General features: G+C 45.2%; 1 protein-coding gene across 1 annotated transcript in view; it reads right to left on the minus strand.

The window, feature by feature from the left end:
- Window positions 1-17654, minus strand: part of LOC123993837 (ubiquitin carboxyl-terminal hydrolase 32-like) — a 136928-nt gene that overhangs the window by 41400 nt on the left and 77874 nt on the right. Inside the window, exons 6-17 of the mRNA XM_046296304.1 lie at window positions 16209-16340; window positions 14612-14719; window positions 14021-14136; window positions 13486-13548; window positions 13270-13353; window positions 11539-11600; window positions 11196-11298; window positions 10765-10966; window positions 10071-10258; window positions 9721-9861; window positions 7163-7327; window positions 1599-1671 (exon numbers count right to left, since the gene is read on the minus strand). Coding sequence (XP_046152260.1) covers window positions 1599-1671; window positions 7163-7327; window positions 9721-9861; window positions 10071-10258; window positions 10765-10966; window positions 11196-11298; window positions 11539-11600; window positions 13270-13353; window positions 13486-13548; window positions 14021-14136; window positions 14612-14719; window positions 16209-16340 — 1437 coding nt within the window. The remainder of the gene's footprint in view (window positions 1-1598; window positions 1672-7162; window positions 7328-9720; window positions 9862-10070; window positions 10259-10764; window positions 10967-11195; window positions 11299-11538; window positions 11601-13269; window positions 13354-13485; window positions 13549-14020; window positions 14137-14611; window positions 14720-16208; window positions 16341-17654) is intronic.

A 17654-nucleotide genomic window follows, 5' to 3' on the forward strand; every position in this document is an offset into this window, starting at 1 on the left:
TACACTCTAACCACTAGGCTGCCCTGCCGCCTCTACACTCTAACCACTAGGCTGCCCTGCCGCCTCTACACTCTAACCACTAGGCTGCCCTGCCGCCTCTACACTCTAACCACTAGGCTGCCCTGCCGCCTCTACACTCTAACCACTAGGCTGCCCTGCCGCCTCTACACGGTCTAACCACTAGGCTGCCCTGCCGCCTCTACACTCTAACCACTAGGCTCTTTGCCGCCTAAAAACTCTAACCAGATGAAGGCTGCCCTGCCGCCTTTCACTTTTTAAAACCAAGGCTGCCCTCCGTTTCCTCTACATTTCAACCACTCAGCTGCCCTGCCGTTACACTCTAACCACTAGGCTTCTTTGCCGCCTCTACACTCTAAACTAGGCTGTTGCCGTCCTGAATCTTCTAACCACTCCAGCTGCCCTGCCGTTCTCATCAACCACTAGGGCTGTTCTGCCGGTGGGGGACAGGAGAACCACTAGGCTGCCCTGGGGGGCCGAGAACAGGGTCAACCACTAGGCTGCCCTGGGAGGAGAACACTCTAACCAGTTCTAGGCTGGGGGCCGCCTCCAGGGTCTAACCACTGGGGGAGGCTGCCCTGCCGGGTCACATAGTTCTAACCACAGGCTGTTCTGCCGGGAGGAGAACTCTAACCAGATAGGCTGAGGAGAACCGGGTCAGACAGTTCTAACCACTAGGCTGCCCTGCCGTTCCTACACTCTAACCACTAGGCTGCCCTGCCGCCTCTACACTCTAACCACTAGGCTGCCCTGCCGGTCTAGTTCTGGAACCACTAGGCTGCCCTGCCGGTCAGATAGTTCTAACCACAGGCTGTCAGGCCGCCTCTGGGGGAGGTTTAACCACTAGGCTCCCTGCCGTTTATATTAACCATAGGCTGCCCTGCCGCCTCTACACTCTAACCATAGGCTGCCCTGCCGCCTGCACACCTACACTGTTCTAACCACAGGCTGCCCTGCCGCCTTTGACACTCTAACCAGACAGGCTGCAGGTGGATGCCTTGACTCTAACCACTAGGCTGCCCAGCCTGTCTAGGCCAGGAACCACTAGGCTGCCCTGCCGCCTTACTGGACTCTAACCACTAGGCTGCCCTGCCGAGAGGACACTCTAACCACTAGGCTGCCCTGCCGCCCCTAGGGGAGATCTAACCATAGGCTGCCCTGCCGCCCCTACACTCTAACCACTAGGCTGCCCTGCCGCCCCTACACTCACTTTAGTGGTATCAGCTCCCAAAGTCTTCTACACTCTAACCACTAGGCTGCCCAGCCGCCCACACTCTAACCACACAGGCTGCCCTGCCGCCCAGACACTCTAACCACTAGGCTGCCCAGCCGCCTCACACTCTAACCACACAGGCTGCCCAGCCGCCACAGACGCACTCTAACCACTAGGCTGCCCAGCCGCCTCTACACTCTAACCACACAGGCTGCACCAGCCGCCACAGACTCACACAACCACAGGCTGCCCTGCACAGACTCACACAGTCAACCATTATTTCAAGGATGCCCTAGTTCAGCTCACTCTAACCATTAGGCTGCCCTGGAAGCAGCAAGAAAGGGGTTTTGACACGGTTCCACTTTACCTTTATGCCGGTCCATTTTACTCATTGGTGATGAAGGACATCTCTTCTTCCAGCTCATGTCTTTGTTAAATAACTAAAAACACACAAGATGAAGGTTTTTACACATCAATGAAATCAATTTCTCTTTTTAAATCAAAGCTTGCAGTCAGGTTTGTGATTTTCTTTACATTTCAACACACTCAGCAGTCAGATAAAGTTTCAGTTAATTATAGAGTTCTTTGAACAGCACAGCCTTGCTCTCGGTGTTGTCTGGGTCCTGAATCTTCAGGCCCTCCACAAATGTGGTTCTCATCATCCAGGAGGGTCAGATAGTTCTGGGTGGGGGGAGGAGGAGAAAGGGTCAGATAGTTCTGGGTGGGGGGATTAGAACAGGGTCAGGTAGTTCTGGGTGGGGGAGGAGAACAGGGTCAGATAGTTCTGGGTGGGGAGGAGAATAGGGTCAGATAGTTCTGGGGGAGGATGATTAAGAACAGGGTCAGATAGTTCTGGGGGAGGAGGAGAACAGGGTCAGATAGTTCTGGGTGGGGGAGGAGGAGAACAGGGTCAGATAGTTCTGGGTGGGGGAAATGGAATACAGGGTATATTAGTTCTGGATGGATTTATAAATGGGTCAGATAGTTCTGGGGGAGGAGAAATGGGGTCAGTATATTATCGTTCTGGGGGGAGGTTTGGATGAGGATATTATTCAACATGATTATTTATAAATTAATTTATATTTTCTCATGTCATTTATAAATATCACTTATAATATAGATTATTTTGTGGACATACAGTATAGTTGCACATATGATTATTTATAAATGGAATACAGCCTCATGTATATATGATTATTTTTGATACGTATATTATTATATAGACAGGTAAAGGTGGATGTCCTATGATGATTATTTATAAATGGAAACAGCCTATTATTATATATGATTATTTCAGAGGAGCGTTGGGGGATTATATATGATTATTTATAAGGGGGAATACAGTATATTAGAGATATGATTATTTATAAATGGAATAGAGTAGGATTATTATATATGATTATTTATAAATGGAATACAGTATATTATGGGGGAGAGATTATTTATAAGGGGAGATCGGGGGAGAGACATGATTATTTATAAATGGAATACAGTATATTATTATATAGGGATTAGGGATAAAGGTGACAGTAGATTATTAGGGGGCGATTATTTAGAAATGGAAAACACTCCAGCCTTTAGTGGATTATTTATAAAGCTCCCAAAGTCTTGATTATTTATAACTGGAACACAGATATTATTACAGACGATTATTTATAAATGGAATACAGATATTATTACAGATGATTATTTATAAAGGAACACAGTATATTATTACACAGATTATTTATAAAGGAATACAGATATTATTACATATGATTATTTATAAATGGAATACAGATATTATTATATATGATTATTTATAAATGGAATACAGATTATTACACAGATTATTTATACAGAATACAGTATACTTATACAGATTTACACAGAATACACAGACTATACACATTATTTATACAGACTCACACAGACTTACACAGACTTACACAGATCACACATTATTTAAGATTAGATAAAGAATAGTTCAGCTCATGTAGGATTAGTTATAAATGGAAGCAGCAAGAAAGGGTTTTTATAAATGGAATCATTTAATTAAGACTGATTATTTAAAATCAACTCATTAGTGACTCACAAGATTCAAATCTGATTCAATCATAAGTCAACAAAAATTAATATTAGTTCAGTTAATAAATAACAGTAAAAACAAAAACATGGAACTGATTATTATATGATTTTTAAAAGTATAGCCAGTAAAAAACATTATTTAAAAGCAAACCTTAATATATATGTGATTGATTGGAATAAGTATATTTTATAATGATTATTTAGAATGAATACAAAAGCTGTAAACATGATTATTCTCATGGAATACAGCACAGCCTATGATTATTTTCGGTCAGTATGTCTATTATATATGATTATTTATGGCACTGGAATACAAATTATGATATGGATTATTTATACATGGAGGCCCAGTATATTATTAATATGATTATGCTGCATGAATAAAGTATATTATTAAAAGCATTATTTAAATGGAATACAGTATATTATTATATATGATTATTTATACATGGAATACAGTATATTATTATATATGATTATTTATACATGGAATACAGTATATTATTATATATGATTATTTATACATGGAATACAGTATATTATTATATATGATTATTTATACATGGAATACAGTATATTATTATATATGATTATTTATACATGGAATACAGTATATTATATATGATTATTTATAAATGGAATACAGTATATTATTATATATGATTATTTATAAATGGAATACAGTATATTATATATGATTATTTATAAATGGAATACAGTATATTATATATGATTATTTATAAATGGAATACAGTATATTATTATATATGATTATTTATAAATGGAATACAGTATATTATTATATATGATTATTTATAAATGGAATACAGTATATTATTATATATGATTATTTATAAATGGAATACAGTATATTATATATGATTATTTATAAATGGAATACAGTATATTATTATATATGATTATTTATAAATGGAATACAGTATATTATATATGATTATTTATAAATGGAATACAGTATATTATATATGATTATTTATAAATGGAATACAGTATATTATATATGATTATTTATAAATGGAATACAGTATATTATTATATATGATTATTTATAAATGGAATACAGTATATTATATATGATTATTTATAAATGGAATACAGTATATTATTATATATGATTATTTATAAATGGAATACAGTATATTATTATATATGATTATTTATAAATGGAATACAGTATATTATTATATATGATTATTTATAAATGGAATACAGTATATATTATATATGATTATTTATAAATGGAATACAGTATATTATTATATATGATTATTTATAAATGGAATACAGTATATTATTATATATGATTATTTATAAATGGAATACAGTATATTATTATATATGATTATTTATAAATGGAATACAGTATATTATTATATATGATTATTTATAAATGGAATACAGTATATTATTATATATGATTATTTATAAATGGAATACAGTATATTATTATATATGATTATTTATAAATGGAATACAGTATATTATTATATATGATTATTTATAAATGGAATACAGTATATTATTACATATGATTATTTATAAATGGAATACAGTATATTATTATATATGATTATTTATAAATGGAATACAGTATATTATTATATATGATTATTTATACATGGAATACAGTATATTATATATGATTATTTATAAATGGAATACAGTATATTATATATGATTATTTATAAATGGAATACAGTATATTATATATGATTATTTATAAATGGAATACAGTATATTATATATGATTATTTATAAATGGAATACAGTATAATATTATTTCCATGCCTGGAGCCAAACTAACTCCTCTGGGACAGATATCTGATAGCACCAGTCCGATTCGATCACCACTACCGCCTCATAGTGCCTCTGCAGCACCACTAACGCCTCATAGTGCCTCTGCAGCACCACTCCAGTGTCTCTGCAGCACCACTAACGCCTCATAGTGCCTCTGCAGCACCACTCCAGTGTCTCTGCAGCACCACTAACGCCTCATAGTGCCTCTGCAGCACCACTCTAACGCCTCATAGTGCGCCTCTGCAGCACCACTAACGCCTCATAGTGCCTCTGCAGCACCACTCTAACGCCTCATAGTGTCTCTGCAGCACCACTCTAACGCCTCATAGTGCCTCTGCAGCACCACTCTAACGCCTCTGCAGCACCACTCCAGTGTCTCTGCAGCACCACTAACGCCTCATAGTGCCTCTGCAGCACCACTAACGCCTCATAGTGTCTCTGCAGCACCACTCCAGTGTCTCTGCAGCACCACTAACGCCTCATAGTGCCTCTGCAGCACCACTAACGCCTCATAGTGCCTCTGCAGCACCATTAACGCCTCATAGTGCCTCTGCAGCACCACTAACGCCTCATAGTGCCTCTGCAGCACCACTCTAACGCCTCATAGTGCCTCTGCAGCACCACTCTAACGCCTCTGCAGCACCACTCCAGTGTCTCTGCAGCACCACTAACGCCTCATAGTGCCTCTGCAGCACCACTAACGCTTCATAGTGCCTCTGCAGCACCACTAACGCTTCATAGTGTTTCTGTGCACCACTACCGCCTCATAGTGCCTCTGCAGCACCACTAACGCTCAGTGTCTCTGTGCACCACTCTACCGCCTCATAGTGCCTCTGCAGCACCACTAACGCCTCAGTGCCTCTGCAGCACCACTCTAACGCCTCATAGTGCCTCTGCAGCACCACTCTAACGCCTCATAGTGCCTCTGCAGCACCACTCTAACGCCTCATAGTGCCTCTGCAGCACCACTCTAACGCCTCATAGTGCCTCTGCAGCACCACTCTAACGCCTCATAGTGCCTCTGCAGCACCACTCTAACGCCTCTGCAGCACCACTCCAGTGTCTCTGCAGCACCACTAACGCCTCAGTGTCTCTGCAGCACCACTAACGCCTCATAGTGCCTCTGCAGCACCACTAACGCCTCATAGTGTCTCTGCAGCACCACTAACGCCTCATAGTGCCTCTGCAGCACCACTAACGCCTCAGTGTCTCTGCACCACCACCGTCTCATAGTGCCTCTGCAGCACCACTAACGCCTCAGTGTCTCTGTGCACCACTCTACCGTCTCATAGTGCCTCTGCAGCACCACTAACGCCTCAGTGTCTCTGTGCACCACTCTACCGCCTCATAGTGCCTCTGCAGCACCACTAACGCCTCAGTGTCTCTGTGCACCACTCTAACACCTGAATTAAACACTGTCACCAATCTGTTAAAGTAGGCTAATTGGCTAGTACTGTCATCAGCTGTTAAAGTAGGCTAATTGGCTAGCAATGTCATCAGCTGTTGTTTACAGTTTCTGTTATGTCATCATTATTTTTCTATGTAGGCTTTACAGAGGGCGTGTCAAGCTTTATAGCACCACTGTTGTGACAACAAGGCTATGCGTACAGAAGAGTAAGAGTTAGGCTCTCAGGGTATTTTAGTACAGTCAGTGGGCACCATATCCACCCCCCTATGGACCATGACTCATCCTGCAGTCCATTCTAAGAACTTGATTAGGGGCCGGAGCAGTCCATTTTAGGGGCATGATTAGGGGAAGGATCAGTTACTTTTAGGGGCAGGATCAGTTCCTTTTAGGGGCATGCCGGAGCAGTCCATTATAACAGCATGATTAGGGGAAGGATCAGTCCATTATAACAGCATGATTAGGGGCCGGACCAGACCATTATAACAGCATGATTAGGGGCCGGACCAGTCCATTATAACAGCATGATTAGGGGACCGGACCAGTCCATTATAACAGCATGATTAGGGGTGGACTACAGTAGTAGAAGCAGCGTTTGTTGGCTCCTAGCAGGCTCTCTCTCTTTCTTGCTGCAGGCTTACGTTACCTCTGGGGAGATGCTGGGGGAACATTCTCAGGCTGGTCATACCCATGTTAACCCAGATGTTGGACTGGGGGGTGCGTGTGGCGGGCTGCTGCCGCAGGAAGAGGAGGTAGCGTGGGAAGAGCTCCAGCTCAGCACGGCCTGTTTTCGTCTGCTGGATCACCTGGAAAAAGGGAGAGGAGAATGAGTACCTCCACCCAACCCAGTACCCTCCACCCAACCCAGTACCCTCCACCCAACCCAGTACCCTCCACCCAACCCAGTACCCTCCACCCAACCCAGTACCCTCCACCCAACCCAGTACCCTCCACCCAACCCAGTACCCTCCACCCAACCCAGTACCCTCCAACCAACCCAGTACCTCTACCCAACCCAGTACCTCTACCCAACCCAGTACCTCTACCCAACCCAGTACCTCCACCCAACCCAGTACCTCCACCCAACCCAGTACCTCCACCCAACCCAGTACCTCCACCCAACCCAGTACCTCCACCCAACCCAGTACCTCCACCCAACCCAGTACCTCCACCCAACCCAGTACCTCTACCCAACCCAGTACCTCCACCCAACCCAGTACCTCCACCCAACCCAGTACCTCCACCCACTGTTGTCAGACTGTATATTAACTCTAGCTCTTAAAATGGTTTCTCCCAAAATGATATATATATATATATATATTTTTTTTTTCAATCTAATTTTAATATTTACATTTTCTAATTGGAAAAACATTCTAATGTTCCAACTGTTCTGTATTCATGTCATGTATTACATGCTATTGATTTTAAAATGATTGTTTTGCAATTGTTTAGTAATTATTATGAATGTATTTCTTCAGTTTTATCTGTGAGCAAGAATAAATCAACTCTGAGGGCTGAGCCCTAATTTCAGGTATGCACACACACACACACACAACAGGTATGCACACACACACACACACAACAGGTATGCACACACACACAACAGGTATGCACACACACACACACACAACAGGTATGCACACACACACACACACAACAGGTATGCACACACACACACACACACACAACAGGTATGCACACACACACACAACAGGTATGCACACACACACAACAGGTATGCACACACACACACACACACAACAGGTATGCACACACACACAACAGGTATGCACACACACACACACACACAACAGGTATGCACACACACACACACACACAACAGGTATGCACACACACACACACACACAACAGGTATGCACACACACACACACACACAACAGGTATGCACACACACACACACACACAACAGGTATGCACACACACACACACACACAACAGGTATGCACACACACACACACACACACAACAGGTATGCACACACACACACACACACAACAGGTATGCACACACACACACACACACAACAGGTATGCACACACACACACACACAACAGGTATGCACACACACACACACACAACAGGTATGCACACACACACACACACAACAGGTATGCACACACACACACACACAACAGGTATGCACACACACACACACAACAGGTATGCACACACACACACACACAACAGGTATGCACACACACACACACACAACAGGTATGCACACACACACACACAACAGGTATGCACACACACACACACAACAGGTATGCACACACACACACACAACAGGTATGCACACACACACACAACAGGTATGCACACACACACACAACAGGTATGCACACACACACACAACAGGTATGCACACACACACACAACAGGTATGCACACACACACACAACAGGTATGCACACACACACACAACAGGTATGCACACACACACAACAGGTATGCACACACACACAACAGGTATGCACACACACACAACAGGTATGCACACACACACAACTGAAACTGTCACAAAAATCATCCACAATGGTGTGAACATCTCTCAAGCTAGACCCAGTCCTAGAGGTGACCATCTATGGTTCAGTGGTTGTGTTGTGGTCCATCTATGGTTCAGTGGTTGTGTTGTGGTCCATCCATGGTTCAGTGGTTGTGTTGTGGTCCATCTATGGTTCAGTGGTTGTGTTGTGGTCCATCTATGGTTCAGTGGTTGTGTTATGGTCCATCTATGGTTCAGTGGTTGTGTGAGGGGAGGTTGTGTTGTGGTCCATCTGTGGTTCAGTGGTTGTGTTGTGGTCCATCTATGGTTCAGTGGTTGTGTTGTAGTCCATCCATGGTTCAGTGGTTGTGTTGTGGTCCATCTATGGTTCAGTGGTTGTGTTGTGGTCCATCTATGGTTCAGTGGTTGTGTTGTGGTCCATCTATGGTTCAGTGGTTGTGTTATGGTCCATCTATGGTTCAGTGGTTGTGTGAGGGGAGGTTGTGTTGTGGTCCATCTGTGGTTCAGTGGTTGTGTTGTGGTCCATCTATGGTTCAGTGGTTGTGTTGTGGTCCATCTGTGGTTCAGTGGTTGTGTGAGGGGAGGTTATGGTCAATCTATGGTTCAGTGGTTGTGTTGTGGTCAATCTGTGATTCAGTGGTTGTGTGAGGGGAGGTTATGGTCCATACATACCGGTCGTGGCAGGCTGAGGTTGGCGCCATACCAGTGGAACAGCGCCCTCCACACCGGCTCTGGCACCGTCTCAAAGTCCCTGCCCGCCACCAGCTGTAGGGACTGCTTCAGCCGGCCTCCCTCCATGGTCAATGTGGGGGCCTGGGGGAATGGGAGAGAGACTGGAGGAGCAGGAGAGAGACTGGGGGGAACCTAAGATGACCTGGGGTACTAATGTAAGAAATAACACGTAAAAGAACAAAAAACTGCATAGTTTCCTAGGAACGCGAAGCGAGGCGGCCATCTCTGTCGGCGCCGGAAGAGGAAATAGCTGATGTAACCACTATATAATATAGGGGGCAAACACACACCTTCATGGGGTCTGTGTTGACCAGGGGCTGGTTGTCGATGGCTCCAGGCCTCTGAGCTGCCAGCTGGGACTGAGAGAGGGAAGGGATGTGGCCGTTGGCCCCGGAGAAACACTGGTTGTTGTCTGACATGTTGTGTTGCCGGGCAAAACAGATCTCTGTGGCTGAGGGGCCGGCCTGGGGGGTCACCACTGAGGAGGAGGAGGAGGAGGGGGAGGAAGGGGGGGGGGTGACGGCATCAGAGGAACACTTTACATTCAGGTACTGGAACACTTTACATTCAGGTACAGGAACACTTTACATTCAGGTACTGGAACACTTTACATTCAGGTACTGGAACACTTTACATTCAGGTACTGGAACACTTTACATTCAGGTACTGGAACACTTTACATTCAGGTACTGGAACACTTTACATTCAGGTACTGGAACACTTTACATTCAGGTACTGGAACACTTTACATTCAGGTACTGGAACACTTTACATTCAGGTACTGGAACACTTTACATTCAGGTACTGGAACACTTTACATTCAGGTTAAGGTACCCTTAGAGAGGTTGTAAATGGTTATAAGTAGTTTATAAAGAGTAAATCATGAATTAATAAGTAGTTTATAAATAATGACTAAACGGTTATAACCCATAGTTTGAGGTTGTAACAGCACACACAGCGCTGCCTGGTGGTCTGGTCACTGACCTGTGCTTTGGGTCTCTGTGGCTTCAGAGGCGCTGGACACAGCATCAGGGGACCTCTCCTCTGAGGTGCTGGCTGGGCTAGCGACCCCCAGACCTTCACCTACCCCTGGCTCCAGGGGGGAAGGCTCGACGGTCGCAGAGGCCTGAGGATTCCTCAGAGAGGAGAAGATAGAGGGCTGATCCACCACGATGGACTTGCGGTCCTAGAGAGATAGAGAGATAGATAGATAGATAGAGAAAGAGATAGAGAGAGAGAGATATATAGAGAGAGAGAAGAGGAGGGTCAGTGATGATCATATTCTGCTCTTTAACTGAACAGTTAGGCTTACATTTAGGGTGCTTCACTTGGCACCCTATCCCCTATGTAGTGCACTACATTTGACCCATGGGGCCCTGGTGCTATTTGGGACGCTGCCTTGGACTTCCACTCACATATTTGACGTAGTCTTTCCAGAGCGTCCACCACTGGCTGGAGATGAGGAACCAGTTCTCCCCAGGCTGAAGCCCATGTCTGCCCTCTCTGTCCAGCCACCCCCTGAACACACACACACACACACTAGAGTTCAACGCTTTAAACTGTAGAGGTGTAGTTCTTCAGGAGAAGGGGATGTGAAAGGGAAAGGTGGATACCTTGACAGTTGTACTACACATTTAACCCCTCTGAATCAGGGAGGTGCGGGGCGGCTGCCTTAATCGTCCTCGCCGCCCGTTAACCCGAACAGTGTGTTTAACAGCCTTGCTCAGGGGCAGAAGGACAGATTGGTGATGTGTATACCTGATGATTTGTCCCTCCTCTTCAGCAGTGGCAGGTCGAAGCCCAAGGACAATGTGACAGACCTGCAGAAACACAGACAGAGAGGCATGAAGAGAAAGCCCCAGGCCTGCAGAAACACAGACAGAGAGGCATGAAGAGAAAGCCCCAGGCCTGCAGAAACACAGACAGAGAGGCATGAAGAGAAAGACCCAGGCCTGCAGAAACACAGACAGAGAGGCATGAAGAGAAAGCCCCAGGCCTGCAGAAACACAGACAGAGAGGCATGAAGAGAAAGCCCCAGGCCTGCAGAAAGACAGACAGACAGAGAGGCATGAAGAGAAAGCCCCAGGCCTGCAGAAAGACAGACAGACAGAGAGGCATGAAGAGAAAGCCCCAGGCCTGCAGAAACACAGACAGAGAGGCATGAAGAGAAAGCCCCAGGCCTGCAGAAACACAGACAGAGAGGCATGAAGAGAAAGCCCCAGGCCTGCAGAAACACAGACAGAGAGGCATGAAGAGAAAGCCCCAGGCCTGCAGAAACACAGACAGAGAGGCATGAAGAGAAAGCCCCAGGCCTGCAGAATCACAGACAGAGGGGCATGAAGAGAAAGCCCCAGGCCTGCAGAATCACAGACAGAGAGGCATGAAGAGAAAGCCCCAGGCCTGCAGAATCACAGACAGAGGGGCATGAAGAGAAAGCCCCAGGCCTGCAGAAACACAGACAGAGAGGCATGAAGAGAAAGCCCCAGGCCTGCAGAAACACAGACAGAGGGGCATGAAGAGAAAGCCCCAGGCCTGCAGAAACACAGACAGAGAGGCATGAAGAGAAAGCCCCAGGCCTGCAGAAACACAGACAGAGAGGCATGAAGAGAAAGCCCCAGGCCTGCAGAAACACAGACAGAGAGGCATGAAGAGAAAGCCCCAGGCCTGCAGAAACAGACAGAGAGGCATGAAGAGAAAGCCCCAGGCCTGCAGAAACACAGACAGAGGCATGAAGAGAAAGCCCAAGGCCTGCAGAAACACAGACAGAGAGGCATGAAGAGAAAGCCCCAGGCCTGCAGAAACACAGACAGAGAGGCATGAAGAGAAAGCCCCAGGCCTGCAGAAACACAGACAGACAGAGAGGCATGAAGAGAAAGCCCCAGGCCTGCAGAAACACAGACAGACAGAGAGAGAGGATGAAGAGAAAGCCCCAGGCCTGCAGAAACACAGACAGAGAGGCATGAAGAGAAAGCCCCAGGCCTGCAGAAACACAGACAGAGAGGCATGAAGAGAAAGCCCCAGGCCTGCAGAAACACAGACAGACAGAGAGAGAGGATGAAGAGAAAGCCCCAGGCCTGCAGAAACACAGACAAGAGAGGCATGAAGAGAAAGCCCCAGGCCTGCAGAATCACAGACAGACAGAGAGGCATGAAGAGAAAGCCCCAGGCCTGCAGAATCACAGACAGACAGAGAGGCATGAAGAGAAAGCCCCAGGCCTGCAGAATAACAGACAGACAGAGAGAGAGGATGAAGAGAAAGCAAACTATAAACTGAGGGGGAAACATGGAAACAGACCTGGAACAAACCATCAAATGAGTGTGTGTGTGTGTGTGTCTGTGTGTGTCTGTGTGTCTGTGTGTGTCTGTGTGTGTGTCTGTGTGTGTGTCTGTGTGTGTGTCTGTGTGTGTGTCTGTGTGTGTGTCTGTGTGTGTCTGTGTGTGTCTGTGTGTGTCTGTGTGTGTCTGTGTGTGTGTGTGTGTTCGTTCCGACCTGGAACAGCAGGTTGAGGAACTCGTTGGCCAGAGCGCTGTTCACACTCCAGATCTGGTAGTCCTCCAGGGTCAGGTGACCCAGCTGTGTGTGGTTCAAAGGTTAAGGTTAGGGTCAAAGACAATGGCTGTCAGTGGACGGCAGTAGCATTATGAGATAATTATCCAATCACGTTACAGACAAAAACAGCTATTATATCTCCTAGAAGAGTCTCACCTTGGTCGTGTCGTGCATCTTCAGGATTCCCTCCACTATGTCCGACACGTTGGTGAGCAGCTCCTGAAAACAGGATAATGAGAGTCAGAACTTAGGTAAGGTACTTATTCAAACCCAACCACCTCCATTACATTATCCATTTAGTCTGTATCCCAGCAGAACAGGAAGTGGTGTCCACCAGCAGTACTTACAGGAAGTGGTGTCCACCAGCAGTACTTACAGGAAGTGGTGTCCACCAGCAGTACTTACAGGAAGTGGTGTCCAGCAGTACATACAGGGAGTGGTGTCCAGCAGTACTTACAGGAAGTGGTGTCCAGCAGTACTTACAGGATGTGGTGTCCAGCAGTACTTACAGGGAGTGGTGTCCAGCTGTACTTACAGGAAGTGGTGTCCAGCAGTACTTACAGGAAGTGGTGTCCAGCAGTACTTACAGGAAGTGGTGTCCAGCAGTACTTACAGGAAGTGGTGTCCAGCAGTACTTACAGGAAGTGGTGTCCAGCAGTACTTACAGGAAGTGGTGTACAACAGTACTTACAGGAAGTGTGTCTGTGCGATTGTCCTTCCAAACTTCCAGGAGTGCGGCTACCATCTCCTGGATCTCGTCTCGGGACAGAACCCCATCCCGGTCCACGTCAAACACTTTGAAACAAACTGGGGAACCACGAGAGAGAGTACAAAAACACTCTTTTTAACATAACATTGTAGTTTCTAACTACAGAGTCCTCAAGCCGGAGTCGTTGTTCAAGCCTCAGTTATACCAAATACGTCGTGCTAGTCATCTGTATCCCTCCGTGTGATCTGCACCGAGCTACTTAGATAATTAACTGGAGTCTTGAGTTCCAATATCTGCTGCCATTTCCAAGCGTGAAAATGTAATTTCAAGGCCTGATGAGAATCTAGACGACAGGGTAAATTATATACTAATGACTATTCAGAGGCAGTTGACGATCGTAAAAAAAAAAAAAATGAAAATCAACCACATCTATGTTTTTACAACATAAGGAGATTGGGAAAAGCGCTGCAGCTTTTCCACTCAAGCGTACATGTACACACCATAATGTGTGAAAGGAAGCCTTAGGTTAGGAAATCACTACTCTACGACAACAGATCACACAGCAGCTCTTACATTTCTGCCTCTCGGCGACGGGCCCCCGGCAACAGGCAGACAGGCCACAGGAGATCTCCTTAAAGTCGATGTGATTGTCCCGGTTCTCATCAAACGCATGAAACAAACCTGGAAAACAAGAGCAGGAAAAGACAAGTTAAACCATTTTCTACAACAAAATGGACATTTGCAAAAAGAGAAATAGTTTTTTGTGTGAAGGTTTGGTATCAGATCTTTTGGGAACTCATTCAAACCGTACCACAAGGATCACATTAATATTCATAAACATTGGGGACTGAAAAGAAAACATGGCCACTGGCCTGGCCTTGAGGGAAGGCGTGTCTTTGCAATAAATCCCTGCCCACTCGAACAACCTTCATTGTGCCTCACTCTGGGACCCAGTGTAGAGAGAGGAAGCATCTCTACTCCTGAAACATGCACGCAGCCAACGCCCTCCTGTTCACGTCAGTGTTGACATCATTGCCTTTGTAATCAAGTTAGCTCGCTATATTTAATTTAATTTTTAAAATTTTACCTTTATTTAACCAGGCAAGTCAGTTAAGAACACATTCTTATTTTCAATGACGGCCTAGGAACAGTGGGCAGAACGACAGATTTGTACCTTGTCAGCTCGGGGGTTTGAACTCGCAACCTTCCGGTTACTAGTCCAACGCTATAGCCACTAGGCTACGCTGCCGCCCCTATAGCTAACGTTAGCTGTTAACCTTGCGTGTTTGACAATGTAAGCTATAAGCAAACTTAGCTAGCGCAAAGACAACTTTTCCCCAAGGCCAGCCCAGCAGCTATCGCTCAGCCAAACCCCCATGTTTTCCTTCGACAACGACAACAAACATCCTCTTACGACACAAGCAGTGAGTCATAGTTCAAACGACAACAACAATCCTCTTACGACACAAACAGTGAGTCATAGTTCAAACAACAACATGGTTCTAACATTGAGAGACCATCAGAAGAGATTCTCATCTAAATGATCCACACACAATATATACACATACAACTTATGGCATGTATACATGTTAGTGTGTGCTAGAGTGTGTGTGTGTGTTAGTGTGTGTGTTAGAGTGTGTGTTAGAGTGTGTGTTAGAGTGTGTGTGTGTGTGTTAGTGTGTGTGTTAGTGTGTGTGTGTGTGTTAGTGTGTGTGTTAGTGTGCTAGTGTGTGTGTTAGTGTGCTAGTGTGTTAGTGTGTTAGTGTGCTAGTGTGCTAGTGTGTTAGTGTGTGTGTGTGTGTGTGTGTGTGTGTGTGTGTGTGTGTGTGTGTGTGTGTGTGTGTGTGTGTGTGTGTGTGTGTGTGTGTGTGTGTGTGTGTGTGTGTGTGTGTGTGTGTGTGTGTGTGTGTGTGTGTGTGTGTGTGTGTGTGTGTGTGTGTGTGTGTGTGTGTGTGTGTGTGTGTGTGTGTGTTAGAGTGTGCGTTAGTGTGTGGTAATGTGTGTTAGTGTGTGTGTTAGTGTGTGTGTGTGTGTGTGTTAGTGTGTATGTGTGTGTATTACTGTGTTTGAATGTTCATGGGTGACTGTCTATCTGGGGGAACCAGGTTTATAACATGTCCCCAAAAACATCCAGCTGGTATCAAAATAATACATCAGAAATATGCCATACCTTCACTTAGCGAAGCGTGAATAGGAGGAGAGACCAGTGGGACAAAGGTCTCCAAGTCAAAGCGTCCGGTCCTGGACTGGGCTTTCAACAGCCAATAGCGCTTCTCCAAGTCAATGATATCAGACTCTTCTACTGTGGGAGGAGAGAAGAAGAAGGAAATGCTTTTGAAAAAAGAAAAAAAAAATATCAACCAACCTAGAATGTTTTTTTGTTTGTTTGTAGAGTCGTACGAGCATCTTCTTATTAGAACAACAACAAAAAGTCACATGACCTAGCAGTGTTTAGTAAGGAAAGGAAACAAAGGCTTCAGACATGACCTAGCAGTGTTTAGTAAGGAAAGGAAACAAAGGCTTCAGACCATATCAATATGGTGCTATAGTGGACTTGGATGGCGATATGGAGACACATGCATATGACGCCAACACGGTTCCATTCTGACGGACATTTGGATTCTGGACAGTTTTGTTAACGAGCAGGACAGAGGATAGTAGTCCTGAGTAGTAGTCTCAAGTAGCCTGGTCACAGATCTTGTAAGTAGGGTTGCAAAATTTCAGTAACTTTCCCCAAGAGAAATCCTGGTTTGAGGAGTCAAGATTTTCCTGCTTATTCCCTGAATCTTACAAAAATCGGGATTTCTGGAAAACCTGGGAATTCTGGTTACCGGAATTTTACGACCCCATCTGTAAGTGATTTAGTCTATCCCGTTTAGTCTTGAGGTGAGACCATGAATCAAACTCAAAAAGGCAGGGCCAAGGCTCACGAGGTGTACCAATATAGCTACTGTTAAGTATGAAACCATGCCAGCCAGCCCCAGGGTCAGAGATCCTGGGTTCACCCTCCCATTCTAGCGCGTTAATCCACAGCTTTACACTGATAAGATTAGCCTACGGCTCGCTAGCTCATACCAGCCCAGGCTTCCCTTTCCACCACACTGTCCCATGAGTCATCCCATACATGTCGCTCAGACAGGTGTCAAAACACACATACACAAATTACGACTGCATCCCTAATGGCAGCCTATTCCCTACATAGTGCACTACTAAATAGGGAGCCATTTGGGATGCAGGCCCAGTCATATGCACTCTCTGACTGGAGAGGAGGCCATTCCGGATTTCCACCACAAACCCAAGCTGGTTCTTAAATCTCACTGCTATGGCCGACATCCTAGTTTGCAGTCTGTGCCTATAAGACGGATTGGTCAATAAGACAGTGATGTCACTGGGGGATAATATCGCCAGCCTATAGCAGTGAGCTGCAGATTGGGATGTGTGGGTGGATTGAGAGGAGCTTTTCATCCCTCCCTCCCTCTCCATCCATCCCTCCCTCCCTCCCTCCATCCTATTCATCTCCCCCTCCATCCATCCATCCTCTCTCCCCCTCCATCCATCCATCCTCTCTCCCCCTCCATCCATCCTCTCTCTCCCTCTCCATCCATCCATCCCCTCC

Source organism: Oncorhynchus gorbuscha, linkage group LG13 (genome assembly GCF_021184085.1).
Source record: "Oncorhynchus gorbuscha isolate QuinsamMale2020 ecotype Even-year linkage group LG13, OgorEven_v1.0, whole genome shotgun sequence".
Classification (NCBI taxonomy): Eukaryota; Metazoa; Chordata; class Actinopteri; order Salmoniformes; family Salmonidae; genus Oncorhynchus; species Oncorhynchus gorbuscha.